General features: G+C 47.4%; 1 protein-coding gene across 2 annotated transcripts in view; it reads right to left on the minus strand.

Moving 5' to 3' along the window:
• Positions 1-618: 618 nt before the first annotated feature.
• LOC144166613 (scoloptoxin SSD43-like) overlaps positions 619-20,568 on the minus strand; it is a 38,498-nt gene continuing 18,548 nt past the window's right edge. For both annotated transcript variants that reach the window (XM_077696154.1, XM_077696155.1), the window contains exons 2-7: positions 16,428-16,736; positions 14,915-15,005; positions 11,012-11,190; positions 9,114-9,223; positions 5,062-5,155; positions 619-982 (exon numbers count right to left, since the gene is read on the minus strand). In XM_077696154.1, the coding sequence (XP_077552280.1) occupies positions 806-982; positions 5,062-5,155; positions 9,114-9,223; positions 11,012-11,190; positions 14,915-15,005; positions 16,428-16,718 (942 nt within the window). In that variant the 5' untranslated portion in view covers positions 16,719-16,736 and the 3' untranslated portion in view covers positions 619-805. The remainder of the gene's footprint in view (positions 983-5,061; positions 5,156-9,113; positions 9,224-11,011; positions 11,191-14,914; positions 15,006-16,427; positions 16,737-20,568) is intronic.

Consider the following 20,568-nt stretch of genomic DNA (forward strand, 5'->3'; position numbering starts at 1 on the left):
TGGAAACTTCTACTTACACTCTCCTAAAATTTGGAAAGCGGTTAGGTAATGACATCGTACTCCTCCCCTTACACTCCTTTCCCTTCAGAGTCTTCCCCCTCTTCCCAGAAGCTTTTTTCTCATCTTCCTCTCCCCCACTTTCTCATCTCAAACCACCCGCTTCTGCTAGATTTTGCTCATCCCCATCGGCTTCCTCCCTTTCACTTCCTTCTTAACCACTTCCCCTCCTTTTCGCCTTCTGCAATGCTCCCCTTCCCTTCTTACTCTCACTTCTCTATGACATTACCCACATTACAGTTTTCCTTTTCACGTACACAGACAGACAGACAGACAGACAGAGAAAACGTTCGCGCTTAAGCAGCCCAAGAGAGGTTGGGAATGTGTGAACAAACTTTGAGTTCCTTTACAACAGGCAATTCCGAACCTTCATGGCGCAATACTATACGCAGACAACCTAACGCTGTGGGTCTCCCCGAATCCCGGCGTTGCAGCAAGCAAAACTTAAAGCTGCCGTCCATGGGGTACCAGTGTACCGTCCATAAAATGAGCCAGAAAAGCTACTTACCTTTAACAGGGCATATTTCAGCCCATTGTAACCAAAATACGAGAAACAACAGGCCCTTGTAGGTTTTTATTTCGCTTCACGCAGCCGTGTAGCGTAGAACAAAAAATAATTCTATAAATTATAAATAAATATTTTGCAAGAGCAACGGGGTGCCTGGTTTGAAAAAGCGGACAAGGAGTTTGACCTTTTTGCAAGGAAAAGTGAAAGAGATGATGTTGTGGCTTGCATTGCAGTATGTTTTTAGTTTTCTCGGTTATTTGCCTGTGCGGCAAGCTGAGCTCTCTTTCGTTTGTAAATAAATCCGCCGACCACTGTGCCGATGATAATTCCAAGTGCGATGAACCCGAAGACCGTCCAGAGCAAGCCACTCCATCCATTGATAGAGATGCCTACGCCGTCAGACTCTCCCGGAACGAACTGCGACCAAGAAAAAAAAAACAAATATTTGTGTTATCTATTCGGAAGGATGTCTGCTCAAAGAATAAACAAAAAATTAGAAGAAATAATTTGGAGGCAGCGCATTGAAACTGTGTTATATTGTAAATTTCAGTAGTGTCATAAAACCACAACCTAACAGATTCGTGAGTCAAATGCTGCTGTACGTATGTATGCGCCACAAATACAGAAGAAAATACGCCCGTGGTATTGCGAACTAAAACACACTTTTCTTGTGCAAACCGGGCTGTACCTTAATTACTTCAATTAACTCCTATATTAAGCCAACTGATATTTGCATAGGAACGTTGTGGAGTGCAGTATTCAGATATATCTCGCATGTATTTTAACAGCAGACCTGTATAAGGTTGAGCTTGGTCCTTTGGCGTTGGCCATACCAAGAATACAAAGAAAATACTGAGAGAAAACCAAGAAAACAAATTCAACGTCAACCCCGTCCACGTTGCTGCAGCACCCAGTAAAATACCACCTGCGCGGACGGCCCTTACCGACATCCGCCCAATACCAAAAAAGCCGCCCGCATCTTCCTACGGGGGGAACTCGAGTAAATGCGTCGCATCTACTCGAGTCAAGCAAAGCGTCACGTCAAGCGTAAGCCATGCAAAGACGCCCTCGACTGAATTCCGAACGCGCGCTCCGCCGCTTATATACGTTGAGGGGACTGCGTAAGCCGGTCCCAGTCGACGACGTTGGCGTACTTGTAAAGCGGCGTGGACTCTAGGTGTTTGAGCCAACCGCGGATGTTGCTTGGCCGGAGAACGGCACACCGGTTATATGCGCAGCGCGCCCGAAGGAGAGGAAACCGCGGAAGAGAGAGTACTGCACATGCGCCGGCCCAAGCGCGTCTGCCGCGACTATGACGCAACGTGCCGCGGCTATGACGCAACACAATCCAACAAAATCCACTTTAATCCAATCCAATCCAATCCAATCCAAGCCAATCCAATCCAAGCCAATCCAATCCAAGCCAATCCAATCCAAGCCAATCCAATGCCCCTCGCGAGAGAGTGTTCGCTTTCGCCTCGACTCGACGCGCATGCGCAGTGAGCGTGCGGACTACGGACGCCAACGCGGGTGACATCGTGAGTTACTGAAATGCTCTGCATTTAAAAGACACGCACCCAACGAAGCCCAAGGGCAGGCGAGAAGCACGCGCCAAAGCACTCAGCAAGATGCATGAGTAAATATCCTCTCACAGAGTAGCTTACAGAGACGCAGCCCTGGTCTGTTCAAGTGAAGTTTTAGCCGTGGCATACACTGGGTACCACAACTCGTAAGTAGCTTCTCTTCAAACCCCTATAGGAGAAGAAATTCCGATTGGTCAGCAGGCGGCCATTGCTCTCGCCATTATCCAGCACCCCCGCTACATCCACACCGACTCCCAAGACGCCTGCCGTGCCGAACTACGTGGTCGTATTTGCACTGATGCTCATCACATCCTCGACACCCACAAACCACCTGAAGGGAAGCGGAGGAGGTGGAGGAGGTAAACTTTATTTTGCCAAGCTCTGTTACGGGGACGTGGTGGCCGCTGGCTCTGGCGGCGACAATGACAGCCCGATTCGTCAGTGAGGCTTGAACCTCCGGTTCAGAGCTGCCCAGTGCCCTCTCCCAGTGCTCGTCGCAGGTGATGGAGGGAAAAGGATCATTGAGACAAGCCCACATGGTGTGGGATAAGGTGGCGAGAATGCCGCATGATGGGAAGTTCGGGGAGGGAAATAAAGACGGGTGAATGCGACGGAGCAGCGTTCGACAGGGGAGGCTGTCTGTCTGCAGAAGTCGCCCGGTGCGTTCTTTCACGTTGTCGAGACTGACGTGAGCAGGGGGGTACACACGGCGGGCGAGGCGGAAATGATAGCTGAGTAGGCTATCTCTAGCTGATCTGGCATCGTGCGAGGGGACGAGGCTGGGGCCGGCTCGGAAAGTGAACCCTGGAGAAGCAGAATGGGCCGCCTCAATAACTCCCAACCCGGCGTGAGCAGGGGTCCAGATCAGTTCTACTGAGGTGGAGGGGGAATTTTGAGACAGAATTTTAAGGGAAGCGGACCATCAGCCTCATCTGGACTTCGTAGCATACTGAGACCGAAGTGAGCGGCCATGCCCGAGCCCATCACTTGGCACGCGACGGAGCTAGCGCCCCTGCCATGGTTTCAGAAGAGGAAGATCCGGAGTAGCAACTGGACACACCAACCCCACTCACCACCGTTAGGAGCATCCCAAAACTCTATCGGGAGCAACGGCGCACTCTACCGCGACATCATCATTTGCTTGACAAGGGGGAGCAAGTCGAAAGGCGTCTGCTCCAGAGCAACACTTACCCAACACCATCCAGAATGAACCTGCTCTACCCCCAACTCCCTGTACCCCTCACCCGAACGTCCCAACTGCCAACAGGCCCGCGGCACCACCTACCACAAGGTCCTTGCGTGGCCAACCATCCGGTACCTAAAGACGCCGCATGACTGCGAAACCACCTTAACCCCTGGGAGACGGCCATCAGGGCGTCGGACGCGGAGGGTCATCGCCATCTGGTATCCTTAGCGGATCAGACCTTCAGGACAAATGGGACCCCGGACGTAGGTAACAGCCCAGGTTGATCCCCCGAAGTCCTTTATGGCTTCAGTAAAGCCTATTCCTCCTCCTTCTCATCTGGCACTCGGCACCCGGCACAACCCTTGCACAGCTGCGTACGCGGAGCCAAACTTCTCGTAGCGACGACGTTATCACGCGCGCCGCAACTGCTCGGCCTTCGAAAACACTCTGGGCAGCGTTCATGACGTGATCTCTCGCGTGCGTTCCTCCTCGCCAGTTCACGTGCATTCTGGCCTGAAGCGGAAACAACAGAACAGCTCGTGCTACTGCAAACAGTACTTCGTTACTCCGCTCCGAGCACATCATTTACACTTCCGCAAAGTATGGGTCGGCCGAAGGGTTATGTGACTCCGGAGAAAGAAGGAGCGCAGCGCGAATGCCGTCGTGTCGCTCCTCGAGAAGGTATGAGATGGCTACGATCCAGCCCCGAGTATCGCGCCGATACCGCCGCGTAGTCGCGCTATGGGACACAGCTCTGGCCAGCTCCGAGGATTCAGTACTTCATTCTTCGAGCCCGGAAAGGAGCAGAAGAGTCTGCGGCCCTGGAAGGAGGGCACTGCCCCTAGGACAATCACGACACCTCCTTTTTTTCCTAATAAACGTCTCTCTCTCTCTCTCTCTCTCTCTCTCTCTCTCTCTCTCTCTCTCTCTCTCTCTCTCTCTCTCTCTCTCTCTCTCTCTCTCTCTCTCTCTCTCCGTCGTGCCTAAAAGGCAGCGGAGACGGAAAGATCCCGAGCATGGCGCTTGTGATGTGGAGTACGAGCGGAATCGCCGGCGAAACGACCCCGGACATAAGCAATAGAGGAACCGTAACGTCCAGCCCGCCAATCTATAAGTTGCTTGAACGACTGGTTCTAGCGCGAATTCCTGAGCACCGACTTTTGTAAAGCATTCGTGTCTGCACTAGGCCGGGGTTTGACACCAACTTGTCTACGTTGAGTTTTGTTCGTGACTACGAAAAGCGCACGATTGCAATGCAAGCTTTAGGCGAGGCGTTTTTCGCCGAATCCGACCCCGAACAGATGAACGTACGGAAGACATGCCAGGACTGCCTGCCTCAAGGCAAACTTCCCCAGTTTAGCCCGATGAACGGCTTCGTTTATCCGCCTAGACGGCTGCTAGCTTTCTTATGGTATCCGCTGTCAGTGTGGGGAGAAGCTACGTCGACCACCAGCCCAGCTGTTTCTCCAGCCCTGCACCACTATATAGGGCAAGCTGCGGCAATATTTTTTTTGTTCGATGAATAGCCACCGTATCCGCCACCGCGACCTTACAGCGGGGTAGCTAACACGATTCTAACTGGGAGATGACCTTAGGTGCTACAAACAAACCAGTCTTCCGTTACATTACTGCATAGTTTTCGTCGTGTTACGTTCCTCGTCGCGCTTGTTTAGCAACACAACGCTGTGAAACCCAGCCGACCCAGTTGAAGATCTTGATTCACTTACGCACAGCCCGGTGGCCTCCTCGCAGGTAGTTCCGTCTGAACATGCACTGCAAGGCCGTCCTTTCTTGTACATTGACCTCCCTATGGTGTTTCCACTTAAAGGAAAGAAAACAGAACTTACAAGAAGGCATAGAGAATTCCATTCAGTGGCACAAAAACTAAAACTCACGAGGCGCAAAAGGAACACAACAACGATAAGGTGGGAGCTTATGGTAATCTTTCATGTTGTACTGCGCCGACTGTTTGAGAAGACGAATAATACACAGGGGATCTTTTTTAACACGAAAGTGTTTTATGCCAGGCTAAACAAAGACCTCACTGACGTCATATTCGTCACGGAAATGACGTCTCCAGAAAACGTGACATTGATGTGGCGTCACCCGGATTTAAGCCCACGAGCTCTCTCGCCGCAACGGGAGCTACGAGGCGCTCTCCCAACTGCGCTACGAACTCAGAAGTCAACAGCGCTACAAACGCGCCCTACTTCCTTTCCTATGACTCATTCAGATGGTTCTGTCATGTAGGAGAAGCGAAGCGAAGTTGCGCATCATGACGCTAATGAGCGCCGACAGTTGGCGCCGGGATGGCAGCGCCTTCGGGTACGGGAGACGCGCGTGAATTGAGGGACACCCTCCGCTGTCAGGGCGTTCCAGTGACCGCAATGTGTTTCAAGCTGATGTTTCTGTGCACGCCATTTTAGGTTTCGTTGTCCCGGAAAAAAATGGTTATTGCTTCGTTTCTTCCGTGTCGGCGTCACTTCGTCTGGCGGGGCCAGGCTCGCGAACCTTTCGCACATGAAGGAGGTTCCTTCAACATTCAACTGGCCCTGTGAAGGCACCTTTCACTTTCGGGTTTTACCGATTCCTATGAAAGAGGAATCAACCACAATTTTTGTTTGTGGATGCCCCTGGTGTATTATTCTTTTAGTGCAAACAGCCAACGCAGCACAACATGAAGCAGAAGGAATAAACGCTTATGAAAGATCCAAAGAAAAATTGGCGCCGTATCTACTCTGTTCGCTGCAAGCTTAGTCGAAAACAATAACTGTCTGCCGCCCATGCCACGTAAATGCTTCTCTTCTCTTTTCCGCTCAGCTCTCACGCACTTCCCCTCCCGTCCCACTCTTCCCGCGATGAACATGGTCGATGTTTGCTAAAGTAAACTCGACTTTCCCGTTCCCCCGCTTGCGCGCCATCTACGGGAAGTTTTCGTTACTGATGGACTTCGTACAATGACACCGCAAGGGCTATTGTCACGCGCCAGCCCTTTTCGTATTTTTGAATATAAACATCAATCATTGACGTAGTTTAATTAAAATAACAGGGCAAGTACTCCTTGCGTGCTAATGCTTTGTCTCAGATATGCGGCCTATTTTTTTTCCTTGTTTAACAATGTTGACAAGTATGAGTACTGACACTGGATTCAGTAGTTTGGAAATTTTTTGCCGCTATAAACATGTCGGTGAAGTCTTCTTTTAAGTTCTGGCCGGAAGGCTGAATTGGATGGAGACCATACATACATACATACATACATACATACATACATACATACATACATACATACATACATACATACATACATACATACATACATACATACATACATACATACATACATACATACATACATACATACATACATACATACATACATACATACATACATACATACATACATACATACATACATACATACATACATACATACATACATACATACATACATACATACATACATACATACATACATACATACATACATACATACATACATACATACATACATACATACATACATACATACATACATACATACATACATACATACATACATACATACATACATACATGCATACATACATACATACATACATACACACACGTGAAGACGTTCACGTTTAACTAGCCCAATAAAGGCTACCGTCTTAAGAAGGTGGTAAAGTCGTTTCGTAGTGTGGGTGACACAAATCGAAATCTTCAATATTGGGGCAAACTCAAAGACGCGAGTCGCTGTTTATCGGGGTTTATGTAGCCTACGAATCATGACCTTAAACATACGTGAAAAAATCTCTCAAAAATGAGTTCTACTCCACGTTTGAATTAATCAGGTTGTCCGTCCTAAGCATCTAAAAACAGACGAAAAATACTCCCCCGGAGAGGTGGTTAGCCGGGTAATACTTGCCGAATCTAGTATTTTTGCCCAAAAAGTCATGCTTATACGTTTCATGTATTCTCAAATCTCCCGTCGTCACTTGTAAAGTGGCCTTGTTTTTGTCATAAATAGAGTGCGATCCCAAAATGCCGCAGGCGCATTTGATAATTACAGCTGTCCTATTCAACGTCACGCCCATAGCTGCGCCCAGGAGAGTTGAGAAGACCTTGCCAACAGTAGGAAGTGCATCATCATTGGCCTGCAAGAAATAAGCTGGGTGGCTGAGGAAAATATATTATCCTGCTACAGAATTTGGCCCAAGGGCAGGGGAAAAATGTATAAAGTCGGTAGTAATTTAAATTCGTATTTTACAAGCTGAAGCTACCCACGAGCTATGCTGAGCGCCGTAGCAGACGGCAACGGATACTGTTGGCCCCTGGGCTTGTCTAACGAGCGCCCAATTATTAAAACGCGCAAACGTGTTTCTTTTGCCTGCCTTAGAAATAAGGCCACCCACGGACCGATGTAAACAGGTGAGCACGCGATGAGCAGGTCAACAGCGTAGCTACTGACCCACTACGGCGTGTGCCATCTTGTTCTGGTGTTTGCATTCAAGGCAATCTCGTGATATCATTTGTGTTGCACCCGACGTAAAAACATTGCTGCTGTTGACGGCGTTCCTAACAGCTTCCTTGTAGAAGATAGGATTATTTGTGCGTAAAGACATCATATATTCTACTTGTACCAAAAGGCAGAGAAAGTCCCTTGCATTACCGCCGTACAAATAAATTTCATTCCGCCCAACATGCGTGAAAGCGCTTTGAAAATGCAGTCCGTGCAGCCAGGCGAGCCGCATTGCAGTGTACTTCCTCCCCGTCTCATTCATGCACTTCGTGCGCGTGAAGTGCTACTTTGCTTAGACCAGATGCTTGCAGTGTCGCGTGAAGTTAATAGGTGACACGATGAACCGCGTTTAGAAGCTTCAATCGCCAAGCTTTACGGGAACCAAATTTGCACAGGCGGAATGTATACGTACAAAGCCAGCTCAGTGCAGCGTCATTTAGGTTGCAGGGACGGGCCGAGAGTTGGCGTTTTTAAGTAACTTTCGAGCGTAGTTTTGAGCATGAGTGGAATTCCAAGTTATTTTGGACTACCGTAAAAAAACTTTTCCTGTGGCATTCTTTGGTTACTTAGCTTGATTTTGGAGGGTCGGGAACAGAGTTTTTTCGGCGCTATTCATGGTACGGAATACCGGTGTACCGGTACGGTACCTTCAGCGAAAGAGGTACTCGGTACTGAAATAGGTATCGGGTAGGCGCAAGCTCGGAATCTCTAAAGCCTTCGAGATCGCAAACTATGGTGGTCGGTGCGTTAGCATCCCTTCTTGACCAAAAAGAAGCTTTTGATTGCAGATTGTTTAATGCGACTATGTTCTTGGACGTCGGTGCTTCTTCATGTATAGTATTCACATTTTTAATCTGATAATCTTTTATTCCTTTTATGACATGGAGGCTACCGTCTTATCTATTTTCCCGTTTATTGCCTGCCGCTATACATAAAAACCGGTGTTTACACAAAGCTCTTTCTTGTGTGTCTCATTGTCCCCGTTTACGCGATATTTTCCAGTATGTTCAATGAGGTAGTGTTACACGCGGTCGCCCCACGACCAATTCTTGTGGGTTTGATGTTTAACAAACATACGTAAACAGAGAAACGGCCACACTGCGTTGAAATAACTGATGGGTCAACAATTTGTTTGTAGTGAAGCGCACGCTGACTGCACGAGGCGGAAAATAGCCTCATGTATAACACATGCTTTGCTTCTAACAGATTCCTCTTTCAGACCAAATATGTCTTGTTGCAGTGAATGCGGCCATACAGAGGGCAGCGCCGCAAACTCACGCCGGTGCGTAGTTGCAGGCGAAGAGCTTCGTGGTTTTTCGAGCATCGTAATGGGGTAGTTTATACTGGGTGAAACCGCAACCAACGTAACGAGTGTCCGCCCAGGCCACCTGTAACATACAGAGAGGAGTAAACAAATCACTTGCGCTAATCAACTTTTCACAAAATGTTTTTAAGGTGCAGCATTCCGTGCTGAATACCCCCACATCCAGGACCGTCAAACGCCCTGTATTTCCACACAAATGCAGATTTGGCGAATGTAACACCTGTAAGCGTTATAATAACGTATACGGATAATTGGTCGGAAGGAATGTCGAAAACCAAAAAATGAGAAAAACAGAAATCATAAAATTTAACAGAAGAATAAGAAAAAGAAAAATAATAATATTTTCAAAAAACTGATCTGACAAAATCAAAAATGTGCGCCTTATACATCCCCTCCAAAAATCGAGCAATAAACGAATGACTCCTAAATGAATAACACTTTTTCTCTCCAGCTTTGAAACAAGTGTCAAATGGAAGAATTCATGTTATTATGGAAAGTGCAGCACAACGCAACGTTTCATTTAAAAAATGACTCGCGGCTGGCGATGGTCCATAATGCCACACTGCACCTATATAGGTCAACGTTGCATTGGCGCCAACCTATTGGAACCACAACTGATTGCAACACAATGCAAATGCAACAGGTTCCTGCTGTATAGATAATACAAAAAGTCATGCAGCCTTCCGCCGAACGGGGACGATGGTTGAACACGAAGCTTTCAGGTGACGGGTTCTCTGGTTGTCGTATGAGTTATCCAAACCGCTTCGACCACGTCGAAATAGAGCAATCGGATAGACTCCGGCTTCATAACGCAAGGGAGCCAGGTTCTATTCGAGCAACCAGCACATTTTTTGGTCTCACTTCACCCACCATCATTCATCATCATCGCCAGAAAATGTTGGCTTACCTGCAGGGCGTTTTCGTGTTACAGAGGCATCAGCGACAACAGTGAATCTTCGCTTGAATATTTTGTGAAACGTGAGCCGGTTCTAATAGCTTGTCAGGGGTGGCATGAAGCACGTTGAGGTACTTGAATTGTCACGGTATGTAACGGGTATTCCGCACAGGCTTTATGGCCTAGGCCTTCAATCCTAGGGGTTATAGGGTTAATGAACCGTGAATGCAACAAATAACTCAGACTTGGATAATTATGTGGGTCCCAAATTTAATGGCCAACGCAACCAGGGATACGGTGGTGACAAAGCTTGCAGTACCCCACAGGTCTCTCAGTATTCTCTTGTAACCTTGAAATTGACCCGGAGATTTTGGCAAGAACCTACATTGAAACAAGTGGTGTTTCTATATTAATTAAATGACACGAACATTCGTACGCGCAAAAAGCTGTAGCTGCTCAAAGAACACGTGCGAGAGGCGTACGATTTATGCGACAAGTTGGATCGATATCCGATATGCACCAAGGAAGGGCCGCTACGAATGTATTTCAACATGCCAAGACTAACGATCGAATAGAAACATTGTAAAGACCCGACTGCTACATGAAAAACAAACTGCGTACGCCTGTATATCGCTCAGCTGGTAGTCTTTCTTGCTCCAGCCTAATGCTCATTCATTTGTTAGAACACAAAATTAGGAATACATAGTACAGGTGCAAGAAGAGAAGACAACAACCGAAAAGAAGTAAGCGCTGGTCATGTTACATTTCTTCATAGCGTTATCCTTTGGGGTGCTGTTATTACCTGCATACATTACCCAACTCTCGCGCTTCTAAACCTTAGTAACTAAAACTGATATCTGGTATCATAGCGGCACGAGGAACTGAATAAATTTAAAAGACAGTGCAGATTTTTGAAGTTGGTTAAAAGAGGAGAGAAAGGCCAGCCTCACTGCGTACTTGCGTGAAGTGCGTGACGACACCGCGAGTTCGTGAAGTGCTGAATGGGTCGACGTTGGAGGGGTTGAAGTCCTTATACTCGGCGAAAAAGTCATCGATGCGCCCTTTGGCATCTGGACCTGGCAGAATCCCGAATCCTTCGTTCCAGTGAAAGTTTTGGCCAACCTTCTGGAATCGTGCTGCGACAATCGAAAAGACACGACGATTGGAGCTGGCAGGCACTTAGGTTGTTGCATACCATATCATTTCCTACAATTCGAAACTCATTCATATTAATCCAATCCGGAAAAACTTTGAAGCATGAAATACCTTAGCAGTATCCAAGAATCACTCATTTCGCTATGCGTATGCACGAGTACAGCTTCCAGACTAACCGAAATTCGTTCAGTACTGGCTTCCAAAGAGTTGTCGAGCTTCACGAAAAGTATTTTTCTTCGTTTATAATAGGGTGGAGCCAGTTTGCCTTCGGCCAATTTTTGTGTTTGGGATAACCTCCAGTCAGGTTCCGAAGGTGTGGAAGCTTTCTACCATAACTCCGTGGACGGATACTTATGGCCACTGGAAAACGTAGTATCAATTCGGCGAAATATTTTTTCAACGTGCGCGTCCAACATGACTCCTTGATCTGTGCAAAAAGTAATTTTTCGGTAATCCGTTCATCGGGCTCCTAAATGTCCTGGTATTTATCGAAATCGCTCGGGATATATGGGCTTGCCTGACAATACGCTTCGCAAGCCTGAAAACAAACCTTTCAGCGAGCTTGCAACTGCTGCAGATAAATACCAGACCACACTTTTTAGTAGGCGGGAATTGAACACTCCCAAGTGTCTCACAATCATGTGTTGACAACAAGCTGCTACTTAGGCAACTTTATTCTGCTGTTTTGTGGTCCAGCAGGTGGAAAAACCAAACCATTGTATCTTTTAGATTCCAGCGCAGTTGCGCCAAAAAAGCAGAGCAGAAAAAATTACAGATGATCACCGCAAAGCCATAAATAGACGATTAACATCACCACGTTATCCATAGAAAACTAGTGTTTGCGTGTGGGTGTGCATTGAGTATTATTATCGACGAACGATACATGACAAGATACGTGTTATTGCTTTAAATGCAGAAGAAAATGACGAGAGTTGGCATGTACAGTGTATGCGTATGTGCGTAATGGTTGGGGAGAATGACACTGCAGATAGGCTGGTGACGTACTGGCGTACGTGTGCTTGACCAATGACCCTTATGATGTGTCGTATGTGTGTACGCGCGCGCCTTCGTGCACGCATACGTGTTTGTGTGCGTGTATTTGCGTGTAGGCATTGGGTGTTGCGCAACAACGGCGTAGAATGTTGGTATTTCCATTTCCGGTCAATTCTACAAGCAATTATTATTCATGTTTTGTGTCGCGGTTCTCAAAACACGAAAACAAACTCAGCAAATATCTCGTTATCAAAGGGGACTACTGCCCATGTGGGCAGGATGCGCGCTTCAGAAACAGCTGTCCCTATTGCTCGACCCGCAGTACTTCATACCTGGCATAAACAAGCATTTTATTTTTTACATACTACGTGCTCGGCCGCGCACGCTTGTTGATACCTGCAAAATATACACAGTGATCCCCAGACGATAGAAAACATACGGTGATGTAGACACACAAAACAGAAATACATCCTATACTAAGGTGTTGTATGTTGATGCGCCCAAGATGTAATGAATCTGCGCGCTCGTGTGTTGGCCTTGCTGCTTTCTTTCTCACCGAAATGTTGGTATTCTCACTTTATGCACTCGACACCTTGGCGTGGCAAGAACGGAAGTGTTTATTACATTATCAACCAAAGTGCATACGATGCTCCAGCAACCTAGCAGAGGCCGGGGACCTCGAAATTACGTCGAAAAATAATTGAAGTCTTCTGGTTATGGCTTTCTATTGAAAGCTTGTAGCCGGATAAATTAAAATTGTGATCTCATCTGAGCTACATTATATAGCTCGGGAAGTTATTCGGCCTTTTTACTTCAGACTTTCATGCATTTCGTAAAATAGTTGAACTTTGTTATTCGTACGGCCCTTTTTAATTGGAAAGGCTAATACGGAACTGGATGGACTTTGGGCGATCTCGGTTGAGTAAATGCCGGCTGCTGATCCGTACTTGTATCATCTACCTCCCATTTGCTCTTCTGTGCTGCCGCGCTGTAAATAAACCTTACCTTCCGTTTACTTAGTGATTACGCGTGGCATAAGAATATGGTGTTGTGTTCCGTAATGCGAAGGAAGTAAGCAACAACCTTTTTTAAGAAACCGCAAGGGGAAAGGGGAAAGGCAGGGAGACCACTAATAATGCCCCGCAGTGGAGGCTGCACAGATGAAGCGTGCGATCAAAAGCACCCTTTACGTGGCAAGTTGGGCGAATTCACTCTTTATAAGAGTGAACTCATGCCCGGCAGTGTTCAGCGCGCAGTATGGCAATGCCCGGGGGATTTCACTTTGAAGCTTTTATTTCTTATAATTAACCACAGCCGTAATGCGATTGCGGCAGGTGTCTTGACGATGTCGTGTAAACATGCGTGATGCCTTATATATCCGTATATAGGACGACCTTACAGACATAAAAAATGTTATATAGTAGTCAGTTATGACGGTTGCTACTTTGACCATCATTAGCATTACCTCCGCTTTCTGCCCTTTGCTCGGTCCTTTTGTAAAATTTACACAGAATTCAAGCTACCTAAGAGGCTGTTAGGTTCTTGACAAATAATATCGGGGCAACCTGTAAAACAACTTGAAAATGCCATGATATCTTTTTATTTCTTTAATTACTCCATTTATCGGATATTTATCTGAGAAGAAAACGCTTTGTTAAGCAAACAGCGCAGAAAAATGAAACTCAAGGCGTAAGAAAACTACTTATTGGCGTGGCGGCTACCTTCCGAACCGCATCGCGTCTCACTCGATGCACGAGCTCCCGTTTCAGCCTACTGTCTCGTCGTGTTCGTGGTCACAGGAGTAAGCGGGCCAAAAGATTGAACAACCTCACTGACACCAGATATCACCCTATGGCAGTTGGGTTGCAAGAATTAACGGCATATTGAAGAGGCTGAAAAAAAATCACAGCCGGCAGACACTAATGGCGCTTCATTGTGCATGTTTCAGAGCTTCGTTAACGTCTCACATTCGCAATCAGTTGTAATGGAAAACGCCACGCTTGTGACTTGTTTAAATACTTTGCCGTTTTGTTTAGGAGGTTTTGGTTTCAAGCAAGACAAGTTGGGGTTTTGTCACGAGGGCAGTTTGCCCCACTTACAGCTTGATTTAGTAGCTTCAGTATAAAAAGGGTGAGTTTCTTCTAAAAAAATTACGGTAAGTCCGGATCACTCAGACGAAGTCGTACAAATGCCACGATGATTACATTTTGAAGGTTGTAGAGCACATTATCCCACGTGAGCTTCATTCCTATCCGTCGAACGAGCTGATATAAGTATGTCTTATACAGAATGAACCATGGCTAAGCATTCTAAAGTAACAAGAATCGCTCACGTAGTCATTCTGCGCTTCACGCAAAACAAACAGCAGCCATAAGTCGCAACAAAATAAAAAAAATTTACACACAGGAAAAGTAACACCGGGGATCTTAAACCCCGCTTTACATTACGCTCCTAAGTCCAGCGCACTCATTATCATTTTCATTGAAACTAAATATTATTAACTAACGAAAAAGTGTAACTTCAGATTTCACTCACTCTGCTCACCTCACCATCTGCTAAAGGTGAAATTGAGAACTAGTATGCGAATAAACGAGGCTTCCCAGCGATGGAGAGACACATATTCGCGCCCTAGGACTGCTTGAAGGAGAGGGCGTGTTATCTAGCACCTACGGTATCACTACAACTCCTGAACAGCGTTTCCGTAAAGCTTACTTGTGATTCGCTGCTCCTTTTTGTCATGGTCGCTGTTATCACACTGGTTCGTGAATGCCTGAGCGACGTCGGCTAGTTCCTCATCCCAAATCTGCAGAACCATAGTAAGCACTTAAGATTAGTTTGTACCACTCACGCATCAAAACCAGCAACAGTGTTCCGTTACTAAACACTGCACTTTGCATGCCCCATCAAGCATTTCACTTATCCTTTCGTACATAAAAAAGAAGATATAAAAAGGTTGAGAGGTTTTGGTAATAATGTTAAAAAATAGGCGCCCCAAATGTGAGACAATGGTGTTCGAAACTCCTAGCGGTAATTTCTCGCGCGCATCGTCAACAGAGACCGATCATACCGATGATGGGACAGCAAGTCAACAACAGAATGTAGTAAACACACTGATCGCACCGGATCATGAAAGTTGTACTCATGGATATGCTTTTTAGCCGAATATCAGAACATCACTGTTAACCGGCACCAAGAACATAAAAAAGGTCGAGACCACTGCATATGCGTTAGACAATGTGTAAATTATATTGCTCTGCATGTTTGATTGCGCTAATTATTTACATAGTACTGACGCAGGTGACATGCACAACATGAGCACTTGTTCAACTGGTTCAGTCACAGAATAACGTAAATACAGGTAGGTATTGGTGAGGTTCAAAGAGCGAGAAAAAATAGACTGCATTTGAATGTGCCATTTTTAATGAAGCGTGGTTGCCAATAACTTTGACCTCTTCCTTTCATAAACCAATAGGAGAAGTGCGAACGAATTCGGCCGCTTTTTTTGCGTATATTCACGTGTTTTATAAGCGAGGACACCACACAACGATGATCGACGGCGAAAAAGGCGAAACAAAATCATCGTCTTCGGATCACGCGCGCTCGTGCCTGGTTTTCGCGCTCGTGCGTTCTTAGGTTAAACCCTACACCGCCGCTTTTGGTTTTTCAGTCACATTAAAGTGCAAAGCCACCACCTACCACCCCCTGTGCACGTACTTGCTGTAAGCTACAGTATATAACAAACTTGATTCCTCTTTTCGTTCGCTCTTAAGCCTCAGCCACCAGACCATGTAATAAAAAATTGTGGACATTTTCATCGTTTTTAGTGCGCAGAGAGCAGCACGAGGTGGCGGGTTCGATTCCCGGCCGCGGCGGCCGCTTTTCTGATGGAGGCGAAAAGCAAAAACGCCCGTGTGTACGAGATTTCGGTGCACGTTAAAGATCCCCAGGTGGTCGAAATTAATCCGGAGCCCTCCACTACGGCGCGCCTCATCGCCTGCGTCGCGTCGACGCGTTAAACCCTACAATCAATCAATCAATTAGTGCGCAGAGAGCGTTGCATCAGCCTGCCTAAATGTAGCATGCACATACGCAGTGAATTCTAGCCACAAGAATGATGGCGTTGGAAAGTTTGTTCGAGGAGCATTGACTAAGGGACGAAGGAGGTAAACACAGAAGGTGATAACCCGGATAAGCCCCCGTTGAAATGGTTACGTAGTGTTCTTACCAGGCGATACATGTTCGACGCCGGAGGATAACTACTGAGGCGTCCCTGGGCCACCTGAGACCTGTACTCGTTGTGGGCCCTGAGCGCCTCTCGCTTCTCGTCATCTGTGAGACCAGACACGATGAGCTGGCAGCCCTGTTTCGGTGGAAGGCAGGCAGTGTGCGTCAACCCGTTGGGAACGTTGTAGTACTCGGCCCGGCACAGTGCATGCGCTGACCCGTGGCGGCTGAAGGTCGTGGTGACCAGGAGGGCCAGCAGCAGAGACGAAGTTGCCTCGTCGACTCCGGTCATGGTATTCCTTTAGGCCGTCTGCACGAGCAAAGGAAACGTACTCGAGGCGTGGCAACGTCAGACTCAGAAGCTGATGGGTAGCAAAAGCCAGCGTTGAACGAGCTTCTAAAATACGGAGAGCATCTTCAGCTGATAAGGTTTGGAGCATGAAATTTATAAAGCGGCGATTTGTTCAGATTTCAGGGTTTTGTAAAATTGCTGGGCGTAAAATCTACCAAAAGCGAACCGCAATTTATTTGAGTGAGTAGATGTAAGACACACCCCGGCGTTTCTTGGTAACCAGCAGCTTTTATCAAATATAGATTACGCAAGCCAACTGCACAGTCCACGCTCCAAATCACGGATGCAGGCAGCAAAAAAAAAATAATAGCTGGTTCCTTGTGGATACGCACGCACGCCAAATCCTGCTGATGTCGCCGTTTGAAAATGATTTAAGGAAACGCATAATGCTGGTGCGTATTGGAATTCGAAATCGTTTTTGTTGGTGGCGCTGGTCCACGCTGTGGGATCAATTACATCTGCATCACACAAGGGCTTCAAGCATATTGAGAAGACTAGAGACAGTATGTTCGCGTTTAATGCAAGCCCTACCTCCCCAAAATCGAGTTCTACTGGGCAACTGATGCCGACAGTACTGTCCATGCTGCGCGGCTTGTGAACCGTTATGTTATTCTCCTTTTCTACCTTTTTATGTCCACCCTCTTTCCTTTCTATCCCCCTCCTAGACTCAGTCTTGATTGAGGTGCCCTCAACCCGAGAGGCAGTTGTCGGCTGAGTCAACTTTCGTTTTTCTTCTAATAAAGCAACTCTCTCTCTCTCTCTCTCTCTTCACGCGCCGTCACGCGCACCTGTCATTTGCGCCTGTCATGCGATATGACGTCAGCGCTACCGCACTGGGTTGCCTCAGCGTGCTCGTGTAGTGTCGTGGTGACACACCATATCCGTACACTATGAACCAGGGTTCGATCGTCACACGAATTCTAATTTACACAATTTTTCATTGTACGTAATTGATAAGCTTTATCAAAATTATTCTACATACGCACTTTGGCAGAAATTTCAGCAATTCCTGTGCGTTTTTCACTTCTTACTGCTGCCGTTACTTTCTGTACGGGAGAACGACAACGCCGTTTTTCTCGCACGATAAGGCTCCTAATGGTTCCGATCTGCGGGAGATCAGGCCAAACAACAGGAGTTCTGTTTAAAGGCTTCAGCGCTTCTTGCACCTCGTCGCGCAGCAACTCTGTTCAAGGCGGGCCAGCAGTTTTCGAGGATATTGATCACTAGCAATGTGAGGTTAACTACGGACACCATACACAAATGGATTGTACCCCGTCCACACAAAAATCTCACAAAAGAACAAGAACACCACCTTTGAGGAATACAAACAGATTTCCCCATACCACTAGAGCCCACCACCTGGCCCCCGCCCGATTCCCTGCCGCGGCGGCCGCTTTTCTGATGGAGGCGAAAAGCAAAAACGCCCGTGTGTACGAGATTTCGGCGCACGATAAAGATCCCCAGGTGGTCAAAATTAATCCGGAGCCCTCCACTACGGCGCGCCTCATCGCCTGCGTTGCGTCGGCGCGTTAAACCCCACAATCAATCAATCAATCTGGCCCCCGCCCTGTGCTCCTCGCAATGCCTCTTCTGCGAGGCTCCGGGCACCCTCTACCATACTGTACGGGGCTGTGATAATAACCCCAGCCTACACCCCCTGCCCTTCCCCTTCCATGAGCACTGGGAGACAGCACTGTCCAGCTCGGACCTTGACGACCAGCTTTAGCGGGAGAAAGCAGCCCAAGACGTCGGACGGCATCAAGTGGTCATGGAATATCAAGGCTAACTACTTCATAGGGACGTTTATTACTCCTCTTCCAGCTTCGCCGTTATAAGACAAACGGGTCAGGTACCAGTGCTGGCTGTTCCTGTCGTCTTTCTTGTATGTTCTATCCGCCGCGGTGGCTCAGTGGCTAAAGCGTTGTGCAGCTGGGCCCAAGGACGCGGGTTTGATTTCCGGCCGTGGCGGTCGCTTTTCTGATGGAGGCGAAAAGCAAAAATGCTCGTGTGTACGCGATTTCGGCGCACGTTTAAGATTCCCAGGTGGTCAAAATTAATCCGGTGTCCTCCACTACGGCGCGCCTCACCGCCTGCGTTGCGTCGCCGCATTAAGCACTGCAATCAATCAAACTTGCCTGTTCTGTTTGGAGCAACCTTGCATTGTTTGAATACGCCACTGCTTTTGGGCAAGGAGGCGACGCACTATAATACATGAAAAGGTGCCTTCTGTTTTCGCCAGAGTGCGATAGTGCTGTCAAGTGGCACACGTGCCACGGGCAAGCTAGCGGTTGACTAGAAACGATGGCGAACCGCGGAAACTTATGGCAAATGAACGAAAAGTTGGTCCGCTGACAATAAATGCGAGAAAAATTCCGGAGATTCAAGGAAAACCGCCTCATCTCAACACTTTCGTCGCGGTGATCACTATAGAAAGTGGGCCGCAAGTCTGCTTCCGAAATAATCATAATGCTTCCAAGGGATACGCACACTCTTTCAAAGGATCAGGGCAATCAGTGACACACTGCACCTGATCTCTTGTATTCGACAGCTGTCTGCACCTTCAGTTGGAAAGAGGGTGCGAAAGCGGATCATTACGTAAAATGTTGTAACCCCCCATACGTTTAAAACGTATGTACTGTCAAGACTACTGAGACAGCTTAACCAGATTATTGAATACAAAATCAAAAGTTATCTCAGATTTGGCTACAGTTGTGAGGGTCTCCAAAGGACGGCTTAACGAAGGTATACTCCAACAGGGGGTTTTAGTACAGCGTTTATTGCCTTTCCGTGCGATAAGCGGTAAATTTTTGCGTCACGCTACTTAAACACCGCGAGGGTTTTAGTACAGCGTCTTATCAGTTTCGCTTAGCGACACGCTAATGCTTACGGCGCCATCTGTCGAATGTTTTGCGAAATGACTCGCCAGCTCACCTGCCAGCGGAGGGCCGGAGTGCACGCGCGCGCACGCACGCACGCCCGCACGCACGCACGCACGCACGCACACACACACACACACACACACACACGCACGCACACGCACACACACACACGCACCCACGCACACACGCACCCACCCACCCACCCACGCACGCACGCACACACACGCACGCACGCACGCACGCACGCACGCACGCGCGCGCACGCTGCTGAAATAGCGTCCGCTCGTCTTCCGTCCGCTAAACGCAGAAGCAGGTTAGCCTACGGCGCATGCGCAGTGGGAACGACGCAAACGGCGTTCGCTAACTGTTTGCGTATGGCTGCGTATGTTATTCTAAAACTCTCTAATATTCTATTTGGCGAGCGTTCGTACGCTGCTTTAATCTTACGTTTACCATGTCTGATGTACTTTCTTACTTATAACAAAGACGCTGGACAGCGAGCGCTTCCCCGTCACGACGAAGGCGTAATGAAACAGTTGGCAAAAATAGAAAGGCTCTAAAATTTCTGATTAATAATAGGTACACCATTGCGTACTTCTGGAATGCCTCTTGGGTCATAAAGAACTTCGCTCCACACGAGAAACTCAAAAACATTTGGAGAGCATTTCTAGACGTAGTCAAGGAAGTCAATGCCATGCAGTCTGCAAATGTGGCAGGCAGGATAGTTAAGTTAGGGAGATAAACCAAGTCAACCACATTTCTAGTAAGCGACACGGCACATAACAGACCTAGCCTCCGTTGATTCGTTCAACTAAAAGTGACAATAAAACGGAAACATCAGGGAAAAAAATATAGAATCGCAACGCAGCCTTCTCTACTTTAAGTATAACATCGACTAGCATCGCGCGAGA

The sequence above is a fragment of the Haemaphysalis longicornis genome, unplaced genomic scaffold (assembly GCF_048455015.1).
Source record: "Haemaphysalis longicornis isolate Haplotype H1 unplaced genomic scaffold, Haemaphysalis longicornis Haplotype H1 scaffold_18, whole genome shotgun sequence".
NCBI classification, from domain to species: Eukaryota; Metazoa; Arthropoda; class Arachnida; order Ixodida; family Ixodidae; genus Haemaphysalis; species Haemaphysalis longicornis.